The sequence below is a fragment of the Arvicanthis niloticus genome, chromosome 1 (assembly GCF_011762505.2).
Source record: "Arvicanthis niloticus isolate mArvNil1 chromosome 1, mArvNil1.pat.X, whole genome shotgun sequence".
NCBI lineage: Eukaryota > Metazoa > Chordata > Mammalia > Rodentia > Muridae > Arvicanthis > Arvicanthis niloticus.
In genome coordinates, this window is record NC_047658.1 from 73,583,415 (window position 1) to 73,599,031 (window position 15,617).

Genomic DNA, 15,617 nt, shown 5'->3' on the forward strand with positions numbered 1-15,617 from the left:
TTTCCCTGATGGCTGAAGCAAGGTGATGATTTTGAATGGGCTGCTGCACACTCTGCCAACATATGATACTAGAATCTGGATTGTAGATTGTACTTGCTTCCCTGTATGTGCTCCCTCTACTCCTCTTACATACACAGCTGCTCTAAAGGGGTCTTCTGACTTCCAGGAACCATACTGACTTAAATGAGTTTTCATGGGAGGTTGCCATGTCCTCTGTCACATGACTGCTGTGACTTTTGCCCTGTCATCAGAATGCCTGGCTCCAGTCTCCTGCTGAGATGTCACACCCCTCCACCCCCATGTTGAAAGGTAGAAGAGGAATCTTGCCTGCCTGCATGCTCTGCAGAGATCCCTCATCCAGTCTTTTGTGATGCTGGGACATCAACTTCCTTGGGAAACACAAGCCATGCTGTGTTCCTTTTGTCTCTGTTTATGTCAGTATGAATATTTAAATAAACTCTGATTCTCCAATAATTCTTTACAGTGTTATCGCTAGTCTCTTTGCTTATCTAAAACCTAGAACCTTCTCCTTTAAATGTGTTGAGTTTTGGTCTATTGCTGTGTATTGTAAACCTCAACATAAAACCAAAGCAAGCCAAACCAAACCAAAGCAAGGTCATCCTGTGTGACTGAGCCTGGCCTCATATGCACGGGAATATTCCTGTCTCTGTCTCCTGAGTGCGGGGGTGTATCAAAACCATCATGGCAACATCGGCTTGTCATTCCAATGATACTTTATTATGGTCACATCAAAGGGGGGAAAAACTTAACAGACACCATATTGGATACCTTTTACATGCTAGAAGCAATATGAATCCTTAGAAACATTCTACTGTTTATATTTGACAACATAACAGAAGGTATACTTATGGGTATCATTGTCATGGTTATCATTCATTATAAAATGTAAAATAACAGAATTTAACTTACTTTATAATGAATATTCTAAACAAATATCCTCTGAAAAGTATGGGTGAAAACAAAAAAAAAAAAAAAATTATAGATATCCACAACATATTGGAGTAGTCTTGGTGGCAGTTCCCAGGACCTAACATCAAGACACGAGAAGAGCTGTGTCTTACTTTCCCCAGTCAGACAGTGTTACATAGAACGTCAGTATAGTACATATGTGCAGAGGATGCATTATAAGTTTTGAACTTCTTCTCTTATCAAAAATTATATAATCCCTTTTAATTTGTGGATGTGTTTCAGCCTAGGTGTTCAGTAGCATATTTGTGGAGTGAGAGGATCATTTGTTGGAACTGGCTGCCTCCTTCAGCCAAGAGGGTCTGAGTAAATGAACTTAGTTCATCACTCATAGAGGAAAGGGCTTCTACCCTCAGAGCCTTCTAAAGATTTCAAATTTATTTTCCTACAATGACCTGCAATATAGATGCACTATTTATACCAAATCTGAAAAATGAAACAAAAGAAAAAAACCAAGCAAACACAGGCTTGAGAGGATCTTACTCAGGGTAGCACTGCTATGTGGAGAGTCAGGATTAGAACCTGGATACTCTAAACACATGGTGTTAGTAGGTATCATTTTGAGAGTTTTTTTTTTTCTTAGCTCTTTTATTAAACACAAGCATCATGGTTAAACTGACCTGCTGTGGCTCATTCCTTACAAAGAGATTCCTATATATAATTTTCTAAACTTCTAGACAAGCTGGAAAAAGAACTTTCTTTCATCTTTTGTCAGTGACAGAAAGAATGGGGTTGTGGTGACCTGACAGAGCTGAGGCAAGTAACTCAGTGGTAGAGCAACTCATAAGCATAAATGAAGGTCTGGCTTCTATCTCTGGTACTACAAAGTGGAAGGTCTGTTTCCCATTGTGGGCCTAGGTAGTCCTGTCTGTAAGACCTGGTGTTAGGAGACCTTAAAGAATGGGGAACAACAGCCTAATGTTGCAGACAACATCAGTTCAGTTCCACTGTGCTTTTATATATGAATGTACAAAAGAAAGCAGGAAGGTTGTTTGAGTTCAGAAAACAAAATCAGAAAAACATGTAAATAAATACCAGAGAGAACACACTAAATATCCATAGAGCAGACCTTTTCTACAACTGTCTTGGGTCAGACCATAGGAGCACAGTTGTCTGGAACTGTGCTTTAGATTATCTCTCACAAAGCACGAAATGAAGGCACAAGCCCATATTTATAATCATTGCACATTGAGGCCAGCTCTCAGTATGTCCTTTCACAGAAATGGGTTCCATACCTATGTTCTGATGTCTAACAAGATAAACATATCTTACATTTGAATGTATATGTTCTATTTGTAGGAAACACAAAGCCACATCCAAAGCAATCCAGGAAACAGAATGTACTTGAAAGAAAAATGCTCTCTGACTTTTTTCTGGGGCCTCTGTTACAGGTCCCTAAGACTTTGTTCGCCATGAGTCATTCTTTTGACTGTGTTCTTACAGAGATGGTGTTAGGAGAGGCTCTTTTTCAATTAGTGAGAAAACAGCCAATTTCCTTGGGAATATGGGAAATGACAAATGACAGTAATCATCTTGTCAGCAGACAGGCAACTCTATGAAGGAAATGAATTCACACCAGTTTGTAGTTAGAAGTTAAAGTCATTAAAATAAAGGACCCAAGACAAAAAAAAGTTAAAATGATGCAGGAGAACTCTGGCACATGAGATGCACCAGACATGGAGGCACTGCACAGATATGGGTGAGGGTTTAAGAGGGTGGCCCGCATACTGTCATTGGCTCTGAACATTCCATAGGATTAAAATATGGATAGACTTTTAGAGGGAAGGCAGGGTCATAGAACCTATAGATGAGAGTTCCAAAGTCAGAAACATCATAAAATGAAAGAGTGCAAGCTTTCCGGTCTAGGAAAACTCCAACACGAGTAGGAGGAACACGCAGAGAGAGAGCCAAGACACTGGAATTGTGAGTGATAGAACACTCATCAAAGGCATTGTATACCGACCTTTTCTTCATCCCTATAATCCAGTAGCCACATTTAGGCTGATACATTTCACTTAGTTTAACATTAGAAATATGTTGCATTTTGTAGGCCATTTCACCCATTGAGTGCAGTTGGGGTTGAGCACACTTCCCATCATTTAATCCGAGGAGCCAGGCATCACTTTTAGACACATCTACTTCCCAGTAATGCTTCCCTGAGGAAATAGCTGGATATCCCAGGACACCCAAATGATAGGTCTCAGAAACTTGAAGATTCTTCCTCTTATAACTTATATAATGTATTTGTCTCTTTTTTTGGTTAATGGCAATGACTTCATGGTTCTTTGCATGTAAAGTCATATGAACTGCAGAAAAATGAGACATACATGTTTTGAATCAGATGAAATAGAAGGTACAGCCTTATTTGTAACTTAAGCAACAGAAGCATAAGGAGAAAGAGAAAAGAAACATGAAGAAGGCTTGTTTAAAGTCAAGGAGGGGCAGATTCTGTGCAGAGTGGGAGAAGTAACATGAAACATGAGACTTAACAGAGAAATAAACTCTGGAAGACATTGAGAGGAGAGGGCTTCATGATGCTGTGCTTTCTGCTTACCCCAGTATTGCTGGACATCCATGAGCCCTGAAATGATGAAAGTTTACAGCAGTAAGTACAAGTGAGTGAATCAAACCATCAAAGTCCATGTCTTCTCCAGATGAAGAGAATTTTTGGGAATTGTAGACATAGGACCTGATGAATGATTAATTCCCATTATATACAATGACATCACAGGGAAACACTATCTGCTCTTCTCTGTCCTTCTACCCATATTCAGCATCCCAACTCTCTTCTATATACAGTCCAGACACACCTAGAATCATACAAAAAAAATCACAGAATGTAGCTGCCCTCACCTTGATACACTTGCAGCATGCCTTTCAGATCTGGAGCTTGAAACCTTCTTCTCATTTTTGGAGGGAAAGTTTGGGGCTGTTTTAGTTTCAAGTTCTGAATCCTAGGGATAAAAATTCCACATCTCAAACACTTACCTTTTGACCAGCACTGACTTCCTGTCATTCTAACCATAGATGTCCTTGAACTCTCCTGAGAATTCTGAGAAGAAAGAGGGAATGTAGACAATTAACTGAAGAGATATGGGGCATAGTTTTGATCCGGACCACTTACTTGCTGTGTGATGCTGGAAAACTCTCATTCTCAGAAGCATAGTGCCTTAACTTCACACTCACACAATGTGCTTCTTCTATTTTCCTTCCTCCTTTCCTAGAACTCTTTCGAATGTGAATTAGTGAATTTTTAAAAAATCAAACTGAAATAACAGAAAAATAATGTGTGGGCTGAGAATGGTGTTACATGTCCTTAGAAGGCAGAGGCAGGGGGATCTCTGATGTAATAAGCAATCTGTGCTACACAGTGAGTTCCAGGAAAGCCAGAGCTACCAAGAGAAACCCTGTTTGAAAAAACAAAAAACATAGTGAATAAATAGAAACACGAAAGAAAGAAAGAAAGAAAGAAAGAAAGAAAGAAAGAAAGAAAGAAAGAAAGAAAGAAAGTGGAAGAAAGGAGTGAAGGAAGGAAGGAGGGAGGAAAGGAAGGAAGTTATTTCATTTTTTCAAGAATCAGATATAATAGTCATAGAGTGTGATAAAGCCATCTGAAGAAAGTCAAGACTTCAAACACTCTTCTCAATGAGGATACTGTCAGCCAGAATCTACTTTTCAAGTTCTCTCATTAAGATGACAACATTTGGATAAGGGGACAGGACATCCACACTTAGGCTGACATAAGCTCCATATGGCAGGATGGAGTCTGATGCTGACAGCTGTGATGTGACACTTTACATACAAGGGCAAGGCTTTCTGCAGTCTTGTGATGTATGCTGTCACCACTGTTGAAATCTTCTTTCCAAAGCATCAAGTCTCTCTTTTAAAAATCTAAGTGCAACCAAAAAGGAAATCTGGATCTCCTCTATAGCCAGGAGAAATTACTAATTATTAGGAATTAGAAATTAGTAATCTGGAATTAGTAGCACTGCACAACGTTGTGAACATTGCAGACACAGTGGTCATATACTACGTATCTGCACTCATTACTTGCAGATCCAGAGCTAGATACAAGCCCACAGCATGAACAGATGATGTATCCACTAGGAGTCCAATAGCACCTGTAGGTCCAATTGTTTCTTCTCACTATGGACCTACCTCAATAGATCTCCATAACCTAGTCCTTGAAAAGAGACCCTAATCTGTTCTCAATAGCTACAAAATGCTCAGACCCTGCCTTTCTCCTCCCTCTCTTTTCTCTTACTAGAACTTCAGAATAGCATTATGTGTTAATTGTGCAAAACCCCAGAGATATTCTAGTTGAATATCAAATAATTCTCACCACACAATAGGGCTATCCTTCCCTATCAGCCCAGACATACCTTGTTAGGACATCATTTACACCCTAGGGGGAAAGGGAAAACACAGTTAATGACATATTCTTCATGTTCTTGAAATCCTGGCTACACTCTTAATGGCTGAAGAGACAAAAGTCAAAAGAGAATCAAATCAGTTACCCACAGTTCCCCAAGACATGATATAAACACAGTGCAAGGCTCTTTATTTGACTTATATGTAAATTTATAGACTCTTCCTGTCTTATACTACCAAGCATTGGAGACCAAAGATAAAGAAACAATAGTTTGAATGCTTACATAGGTTTTTATGTGCATATTATTTAACAAATATACACATGATTTTTCAAATGCTATATGTTAGGTATTCATTACTTTACTGGAAACTCACATGTATGAGAAGCTGAATTCCAAATTAATTTAACCATTTAAACATGATTTGATATATTAATATTGAGGAATCCAAAAGGACCAGAGGCTTAGAATGTTTAATTCTTAAAACCAACTAACTAGATCTCTGCTAACACCACCTCCCTTTCCCTGATCCTCTGCTTTTCTTCAGACTCTGTAATTGGCCTACCAGGAAAGAAGTTGATCAAAAGTGATATGTGTGTCTCTCAATTTGACTATCAAACTGTTGAAAGTATGATTCCAAAGAAACAGGAATTTCTCCAGGATCTCACACTGAGAGAAGGAAAACAGCATGCTTACAGGAGCCTGATATAGCTGTCTCCTTAGAGGTCTGCCAGAGTCTGACATATTCAGAGGCAGGATGCTCACAGCTAATCATTGAACTGATCATGGGGTTCCCAATGGAAGAGTTAGAGAGAAAACTGAAGGAGCTGAAAGTGCTTGTGGCCCCATGAGGAGAGCAACAATACCAACCAACCAGAGCTCCCAATGTCTAAACCACCAGCATGGTAGCAGATAGGGTGGGACCCATGGCTCCAGCTGTATATGTAGGGGAGGATGGCCTTGTCAGGCATAGGCAGGAGAGGAGATCCTTGGTCCCATGAAGGCTGAACGCTGAAGTGGGGGAATTCAAGGGCAGGAAGGTGGGAGTCGAGGGATGGGTCGGGGCACATTCTCATAGAAGCAGGCGGAGGGGTGATGGGATAGAGGGTTCCTGGGCGGGGGGAAATGGGGTAAGGGGATAACATCTGAAATATAAATAAAATATCTAATAAAAATGACATGATCAGCATATATTAAAATATTAGATATTAAAAGTAAAAAATATTGTCTTTTGTCATAACTTGTCTGAACTCAAGAGAATTTATATTATACTAAACCAGTTGGGAATAAAAAAACACTAAATGATACTATTCAAATATGTATCATGTACACATATTTAATCTCACAAAAATAAGAATCAGAATGGTTGTCTTCAGGGCCTAGAGGTATAGAAAAATGGGCAGATTCATTAGCCAAGAGATGAAGTTTCAAGATTGTGAAGTGTATTGGTTGACATTAGTATGTATATGAACTAGCTCACTTTAGACATAAGTGCATAATTCTATCTAATATGAATATTTTAAGTTGTAATTAAATTAACACAATGGAAACAAAAATCAAAGAAGTTATGAAAAATTTCTAGAACCTCCAGTGTCTACAAGACTGACAATTCCAATTAAAAAAAACCAAATTACCACAGTGATATTCACAATGAGAATATGACTTTGGTATAAATTATTTAAAAATGTTATACAGATCAAATACACTAAAAGTTTATGCGTCTATAGATAATGAAGCCACTTTTCAAATCAACCACTCTGTCTGACAAACATAGGTATGGAAACCTTTCTGAGTGATCGTATCCTCATCACAAGTTCCAGTCCCACTGGAATCAGAGGCAGTGGGGGTAAAAGTTTCAAATCTTCAGAAGGAGAAATAATATCTACTACTTTCAAATTCTGATGAAGTGGCTAATTTGACAGTTGAAAATGTGCTTCACACATGCTTAGAAATACAAAAGTGTATTAACTGTTAAGGCCTGGGTAAATGCTTCCTATCTAGGCAGCCATTTTATGCTGTTACTAATATGACAAGGAAACTTTCCATGTGGTATTACACAGAAACTTTTCATTTCCAAGTTGAGTGCATTTTATGTTATGTGCTTTGGTTTTTTTCTTGGAAAACAATCACAATAGAAGTCAGTTAGATCTGCTTTGTGTAGTTAGCCACAATAAGCTTGGACCAGAATCTGTGGTTAGCAGAACTTCCTGTACCTGTGTATGTATAAGTTTTATGGTATGCCTTTATAAGCTGCTCCTGGGATAGACCCCAACCTAAGAGGGATACCTGCACCAATATAAAAAGCCATTTGGAATAAGACTTCCATTTTAAATGAGGGTTGAGTAAAGTTTTAGGTTCCCAATAATTTCTGGTAATTGACATCTTACTTGGAAGAGAGAGAGCTGTACATGAGTAACTGACATACTGGGTGACAAGTTAAGACCTGAATGTTAGGGAAGGCAAGTCCCCTGCACAATTGAATACCCCAACCAATGAGAGAGGTATAAGTGTACAACAAAGACATGCTCCTAAGATTGTCCCCTAAACCCAAATCCTGATTAGTGGAATAACTTGTCACAAATATTTGTAGATTTCAGACATAAAAGCCTTTTAGGATTCAAACTCATGGTCTCAATCAGCTCCAGATTGTGGTTTATGGCCCTCATTGATTAGTTCTTGGGTGAATGTTCAAGAACTATCACTGTCTGATTGAGATCTATGTTTGTGTTGTTTGTGGTTCAACTCCTGGACCCCAACAATAACTACCCATGATCCCATAGCTCTTTTCTCCAAGTTGCAGGTTTGGTATTATACTTGATAAAATAATAAAATACCATTCCCTCTTGATAATTCATACATGCAGCAATTCCTCTAGACTCTGAAACTGATTCAGCAAAGACTACAGGAAGAGCTCCCTGTCATCACCAGGAAGAACACAGCAGCAGAGAGGGAGGGCAATGGCTTCCTGTCCCCTGACTCTCAGACACTGGATTCTCCTGCAGTCTTACCTGCAGCATTTCCATGGCTGAGAGCTTCAACTGATGTTCCACATCTGAGATGAGGTCTGTCACCAACTCCCTCTGCTGCTCCAGCTCATTTTCAGACTCTTCCAGCTTTTTCATAACATCCTCCTTCTCTTTCTTCAGCTTCTGAAGCTCCTCATTCTCCTTGAAGTCCAGGAGGTCTGTTAGTCCTTTAAACCCCATCTGAACGTTTTCTATATCCTTCTGTATTTGGTTCTTCACAAGTAAGAAAAGAGAGAGGAATTCAGTCTGTGCAAATAGGACCAGGAGATAGAGATCTCACGGGGAATTGAGCTTGGAAAAGGGAATGGATACTTAGAGAAGCATGTGTTTCATTCTAATGTCTGTTCAGTACCTTTCAAAACCAAGATCTTAGGTCACCTTTACTGAGGTCACGTGAGCCTAATTGGGATGACTGGATGTGGCTCAGTTTTTAAACAGCTGTCTAAGACATTTGTTCCTGCCTGCAATAGTCCTCATTCCACCTCTGAACCCATAAGAGAAGCTAAACCCTGAGAATAGAACTGTGGCCTGTTCCCAAGCACATTTCCAAGAATTGGAGTTTCAGAAGGCACCACAGAGTAGGACCCAGCAGCCATTCTGACCAAACACCCTCCATGGTGCCAGCTCTTCACAAGGCCCAGCTCAGTTGTGATCCATTGACTCTGTACCTCCAGTTTCAGGGGAACTAGTAGGGAGGAGAATTCAAGGCCTCTTGGCCTCATCAACTCCCAGGAAGTTAAAAACCCATGAGCTTCTTTCCCAGGTCTCTCACAGGTATCAGGCTCATGCCCTTAGGAAGGGTCCCCACTTGCCTCCCAGTCAGCTCTCTGCTGTTGAAGGTCATCCTGCCATTCATCACATATTTTCTCCTTTTTCGTCAGCTTCTGCAGAGCTGCTTGTAGCTTCTCCTGTGAGAAAGGAATTGTAGTAGAGTCAAGTTGTGTGATTAGTAGGACATCTGTTCCTATTCAAAGGCCAAGAAACTCTCTGGAAAGACAGGAAGCTCAAGACTGTTCTTTTTTAAAAAAAAAAAAAAAAAAAACCTTTGTCAGTATTTATATATATAAAGTACTTAAATCTTAAGAGTCTTGTTCTTAATTTTTTTTTTTATTTTATACCCACCTCCCCCGTACAGACAAAGAAAGAAATCTCCCTAAGCTAGTCATCCCACTCAGTAGAAACCTTTTACACTTTTCTTCCAGCATCAGAGAACCAGGAAACTTTTGTTAGCTTTCTGATAATAAGTATAAGCATACATCACAGGCCCTACAATGGCATATATGACACCTGCACATTTTTTTTTTTTTTTTTTTTTAGTAACTGAGTCATGTTGTGTAGGTCTGGCCAGCCTGTAGTTACTGTGTGGACAAGTATATTCCAAAACTCAGAGATCCAGGAGCATCAGCTGCCTGAGCTCTGGGACTAAAACCTATGCAATGACATTGGCCACTTGAACATTCATTTTTCTTTTCCTTTTTTTTCTTTCTAATTGCATTTTTTATAGTTAAGAATCTTTCTTTCACTGAAAATAGACTTTTCACACAATATATATTTAAAGGCAACTTTTAAAAATTTAATCGTTTATTTATCAAGGCATCTTTTAAAAAAAGATTTATTTATTCAAGTATATGAGTACTCTCTTTGCATGTTTGCCTGCATAACAGAAGAAAGAATCAGATCTTATTACAGATGGTGGTGAGACATCATGTGGTTACTGGGAATTGAACTCAGGACCTCTGCAAGAACAGCTCTTGCTCTTAAGTGCTGAGTCATTTCTCTAGTCCCATATAATACATTCTGACTAAGTTTTCCCCTCTCATCACTCCTCCTTGTTCCTCAGCACCTCCCCTCCCATCCCCTAGCATCCAGATCCACACACTTCTGTCTCCTGTTAGAAAACAAAGAGGCACCTGCTCTCTGCAGCACTTGGCAGAGTAGACCTTTCCTAACCAGTATGGCAGAGATCCTGGTGGCAGGGGATTGGGTGAGCTGTCCCATGGGTGTTAACTGGGAGAGCTGGCTCTACCAATTGACTGCTGTGAGGTGACACAGGCAAGAGAGAGATATCCTGCCACTCCCACACCCATTTCACACCGCCTGTTATCTTTGGGAGGCAGGAGAGCTGACCCAGAGTTATTCAGAACAAGAGAGGTGGCCCTATTCCTCATCAGCTGCAGTACTTGGAAGATCAAGCCCTGCACCTCATTTGGGCAGCATAGTAGACCTGACCCTGATGATGGGGCGCCAGTGAGCAGGCCTTAAGGGTGTGAGTGTGGCAGAGAAGGTTCTGCAACTTGTCTGCTATGTGACAGCATAGACAATGGAGAGATGCCCACCCCCAATCTCAAATCTTGACACCTATATAAGGCAGGAGAGCTGGTCCTGCCCCTCAACTGCTGCAGCACTCAGGAGTTCTGGTCCTGCACCTTGACTGGGCAGCACAGTAAAGCTGGCCCTGGTTGTGGGAGCTGCAGGTTATCTGGACCTAAGGGTGTGAGCCCTCCCTCTTGTCTGCTGGGCAGTGGTGCAGACAAAGGATAGACTCCCTCCTTCTCTTATTCCTTGTCTTCTATGTTAGTTAGGTGAATTGGCACCAGGGACATGAAAAGGTGAGAACTGGTCATGTCTTTTACCAGCTGAGAAATTTGGGAAAGCAGGCCCTTCAGCAGGGTAGAGCTGATCCTGGTTACTGGGATTGCTGGTGAGTGAGTGGACCTCAAAGGTGTAAGAGAGCCTACAGGTATGTGAGAACTCAGATACTGCTCAGTCTAAGACCCAGGGCTTAGAATTGCCCCAGTGCAATGTCTACCGCATCAATGAACTGCTAGAGCACAAGAAGGGACCAGTCCTACAGATTCAAAACTACAGGATCACCAGGACACAAGGCAATAACAGGATATCTGAGCGGAGTCCTAGTGAGGTTCTAGTATTGATAAAGTAGCAGAAGCCAGAGGCCTCAGAACAGACCAATGACTCAAGGCAATGAACATTTGCAAGCAAACAATTGTGGACTAAAGTGTATACCATAGGACACAGTGTGACACACTACAGCTTTCACAATGACTTTTTTTTCACTGTTAGTGGGGCAATTGCAAAGGTGAAGGGCAGGTATGAAAGGAGGTGGAGATGAGTGGGGTTGCAGTACGTGATGTACAATTCACATGAACCAATGAATAGTTTAAAAAAGAAAACAAAGAGGCATGTAAGAAATAAGAGAATAAAGAAAATATAATAAGAAAAATAGGAAGCAAACACATTGGAATATGACAAAACAAACTAAATAAAAAGAGCTAAATAAAAAAAATCACAACAAGTACATATAGACATAGAGCATATGTTTTATGCACATGGGAATCTCATAAAAACTCTAGCCATGATATAAAAGCAAAGTACCTAAGGTTCTAAACTGAAAAAGGAAAAGAAAAGCCCTGACAACATTATTAGAGAAAGAACCTCCTAAAAGGGCTTAATACAGTTGTACTGGCTGTCAGTCTACTGCTGAGCATGGGACTTTCCTTAAGAATGGTTCATTTCCCCAGTGTGACTCCCTTGGAGACAAGTAATTTTTCATTTCAAGTAACTATCAGTTACAGATTGCTTCCAGGTTAGGGGTGGGTCATATGTCCACTTCTTCCAGTTCCAGCATCTCATCTGGTATAGCTCCTTTCAGGCCCTGTGCATACAGCCACACTCTCTGTGAGTTTACTGTTGGTCTCAGAAACAAACAACAGAAAACAAAGATCAAGCATGAACTTGCTGCTGTGTTTCTCATTATGGACAGCTTCCTCTCCTCCCTGATGTTTCAGCTGCCACATGTACATCCTCTTCACTGCTGTGTGTCATGTGTTTATTAACCCCATTGTTGCAAGTCACCAGACAGCATGTTAGGCCCTTTGAATGAATCTGACATTAACATTGAAAGGATATAAACACAGAATAACTCAGAAAATGTTCTTCTGATGATTTAGGTTTCTTGCACATCAACTCAATTTAAAGAAGCAGTTCCAAACTACTTTTTGGTATCTTAGTAATTGTAGCCCAGGCAGATTCTCTTACGCTTAAGTGGAATAAATCACCATGTCTTTTTAGGAGTCAAAATATAAAAAAGTATAGAATGATATATCAAGTTCTAAGTCTATAATACTCAGGCAAGTACCCTGTCAGAAAAAGTGGAGGTTTCCCATCTCTTACTGTTTTCTGCTTTGTTTCCTGTATGCCTCTGCTCCTTACCTTGTATTCATGGTTGACCTCTTCAATGAGAGCTGTCTGGTGACCACGGTGCTCTTGAGATCGCTCACAAAGCCAGCAGATGGCCATCATGTCCTTCTTACAGAAGAGCTGGAGTTTCTCTCCATGGTGTGCACAGACAGTCACCTTCTGCTCCTCCTCTGGGATGGACTTGAACCCCTGGAGCCTCTCAACTATGTTGGCCACATGCCGATTAGGCTTCAGATTCCCAAATGGGTAAGGAACTCGGCACACAGGACAGTTGCCCTCCCCTTCTGGGTTTCTGTTGGACTCATAGTTCGGTGTGATGCAGGCTCGGCAGAAGCTATGGTTGCAGTCAGCACTCACAGGTTCCTTCAGGAGCTCCAGACAGATAGGACAGGTCACCTCCTCCTTTATCATCTCCAGGACTGATGAGGCCATAGTTGCTCTGATTCTGTGTCTGTCTGTCCTGACTCCTCCCACTTCTGCACTGGTGCCTGTGTAATATGGATCAGGATAAGAGGCAAGTAAGATATGGAGGATCAGAGTGAACCCTGTGCAGATGCCAAGGAAGGACCACAATGACAAGTTAAAAGAACAAAGGAAGAAATATGGAAGGAAGTTTGGTGACAAAGGAAGTAGTACTTTGCCATACTTCAAGTACTGTCATCCCAAATGACAACCTTCAAGTACAGAAATGTTATCCCTCTTTTACTGAAGAGTAGAAAGCATTTACTGTCAACAGCCTTGTGTAGCCTCCCTTCTATCCTTTCCTGTCTTTCCCAGGCACCATCTTCAGAGTCTAACACATCAAACCTCTCATACCTCTGGCCACTCCTCTAATCATATCACTTGTCAGTGAGACTCACACTGAACCCTCTTATTGCCAGTTTGTTACCAGAAAGAGCTGATGCTGACATGGAGTGTAAACACACCCAGATCCTGATGCACATATGCAATGATTTCTCTGATTGTCATCAAAGAAAATACCACACATGAGTTTTTTTTTTTTCACATGGTTATGTTAATCCCTGTGCTAGATGTATAGATGGTCACTTAAGAGCGTCATTTGTCTTCCGTACACTGAAAAGGTATGAAAATCATCCCGAGGAGTCTTCTTCACAGGTGCCTGCTCTAACCCATAGAGGTCACCAAAGAAAGAAGAGGTGGCTACTAGGACACAACTGGTAGCCAGAAGAAAGGGTATGTGGAATTATGTCCCCAGTTACTTGGGGGCTCTGAGGAATCTTTTGTCTTTAAATATTAACACTTTATCTTTGTCTAGAAATTTGCCAAAAACATTAATGCGTGACCCTCAGTATGTATGCCACCATGATGACAAACCAATGGATAAGCCGTACTACATTGACAAACTGAAGACAAGAAACTCCTGTTGGCCAGGTGGTGGTGAATACCTTTAAGGCAAGCAGATTCATGAGTCCAAGGCTTGCTTTGTCTATAGAGTGAGTTCCAGTACACCCACCCCCACAGAGATACTTTATCTCACTGACCATACCACTAATCCCAAAAGAAACTCTTATCATTCTTTGCTTGAGAAATATTTGAAAAAAAATATTTTTTTCAGGGATAAAGTCTCCAAATTTGACTATAAAATAGATAAATTTTGCTACTGTAAAGTCATATATGAAAAGCTTACTGCTAATCTCATAACAAATTTAGAGCAATGGAAAGTCTTTTCCGTAAAATCATGTATAAAGTAAGCATACTTAATGTTTGTCATCCCTATGCATCAAAGCAGGGCAAGTACTTAGAATAAAAGCAAATTGACAAAACAAAATAAAAAAAGGCATGCAAGTAAGTCTCTTTACATATGAAAAAATCAATGGGCTCAGTAAAAATGGATATGTAATATTCCATATGGAATAGTCAAAATAATGAGACAACATGATAAGGAAATTAAGAAGCTCAGCCTGTGAGAAAGAAATTATGGAAATAACACCCTTTTCAATAGCCATAGATAATATAAAATATCTTGGTGTAAGTCTAATCAAGCCAGGGAAACATGTGTATGTAAAGAATGTCAAGTCCCTAAGGAACCAAACTGAAGAAGATATCAGAAGATAGAAAGATCTCTTATACTTGTAGATAGGCAGGAATAAAATAGTGAAAAATGGCCATCTTACCAAAAGCAATACACAGATTCAATGCAATCCCTACCAAAACTCCAACACAATATTTCATAGACTGTCTTCCCCAAGTCTACCCTCTCTTTGGCTCCTCTTCTCCCCCCCCTCCCCCCAATACTCAGCAGGAAGCCATCAGTTCCTCTCCAACCCCCACCACCTTCTCAACTTCAACTTGAACTTACCAGAGCAAAGACTGTGTTTTCTTCTAAATTCCTTCAAACTCTGCAGTTGAAAATTGACTCACACTTTCAGCAGAATCTGTGGAGAGGAACAAACACAGTCCAGAGTTTATGTCCTGAGAATTCAGCTGACTATGCTGGTCCTCTGGTGTGCCAGAAGAGAAATGAAAGTTAAGATTTTGAGGGTTAGAACTGGGAAATAGAAACTACAGAACTACCAACCAATGGGGTGGAGCCACATCATTAACTGGGGTTTTACCACCAGAGGGAGTCAGTCCAGCTGGGTCAGCTCTGCCTTCCAAGAGCTTGGGACATTTTTTTCAGAGCTGCAGGAACTTGTTATGTCACTTGTTCAGACTCATGATACAATCAACCAAAAAGTTCCCGACCTCTGGAAATCTGCAAGTGATGGAAAGAAAGACTTCCCTGTGGGCTTCTCCTGCACCTGAGCTCCTGACTGGGTGTTGCCTCAGTAGCAGGTGTGGCCCAAAGGGAAGGAAAAACAAGACCAGGGACAAAAAGCTGCAGTGTTCCTCTGAGGTTGGAGCTGAACTTTGTTTTTTTTTTTTTTTTTTTCTTTTTAAGGGAATTTAATTGGATATTGACCCGACCTGCGGGCCCTAGGTTATTCGTGAGGGACGAGGAGGATTGCAACCTGGAAGAACAGGCAAGAGAGAGAATGGACTCAAGGAAGCAAAT

The 15,617-nt window shown here is 40.6% G+C and overlaps 1 protein-coding gene across 1 annotated transcript; it reads right to left on the bottom strand.

Annotated features, from left to right (window-relative positions):
• Nucleotides 1-716: 716 nt before the first annotated feature.
• LOC117719872 (tripartite motif-containing protein 30A-like) lies at nt 717-15,137 on the bottom strand. The gene is made up of 8 exons (XM_076939817.1): nt 14,922-15,137; nt 12,614-13,089; nt 9,196-9,291; nt 8,366-8,596; nt 5,370-5,392; nt 3,841-3,941; nt 3,542-3,568; nt 717-3,293 (listed from the first exon to the last, which is right to left on the bottom strand). Exons 2-8 carry the CDS (start codon nt 13,031-13,033, stop codon nt 2,695-2,697), a joined length of 1,497 nt encoding a protein of 498 aa, XP_076795932.1. The 5' UTR covers nt 13,034-13,089; nt 14,922-15,137; the 3' UTR covers nt 717-2,694.
• Nucleotides 15,138-15,617: the final 480 nt, after the last annotated feature.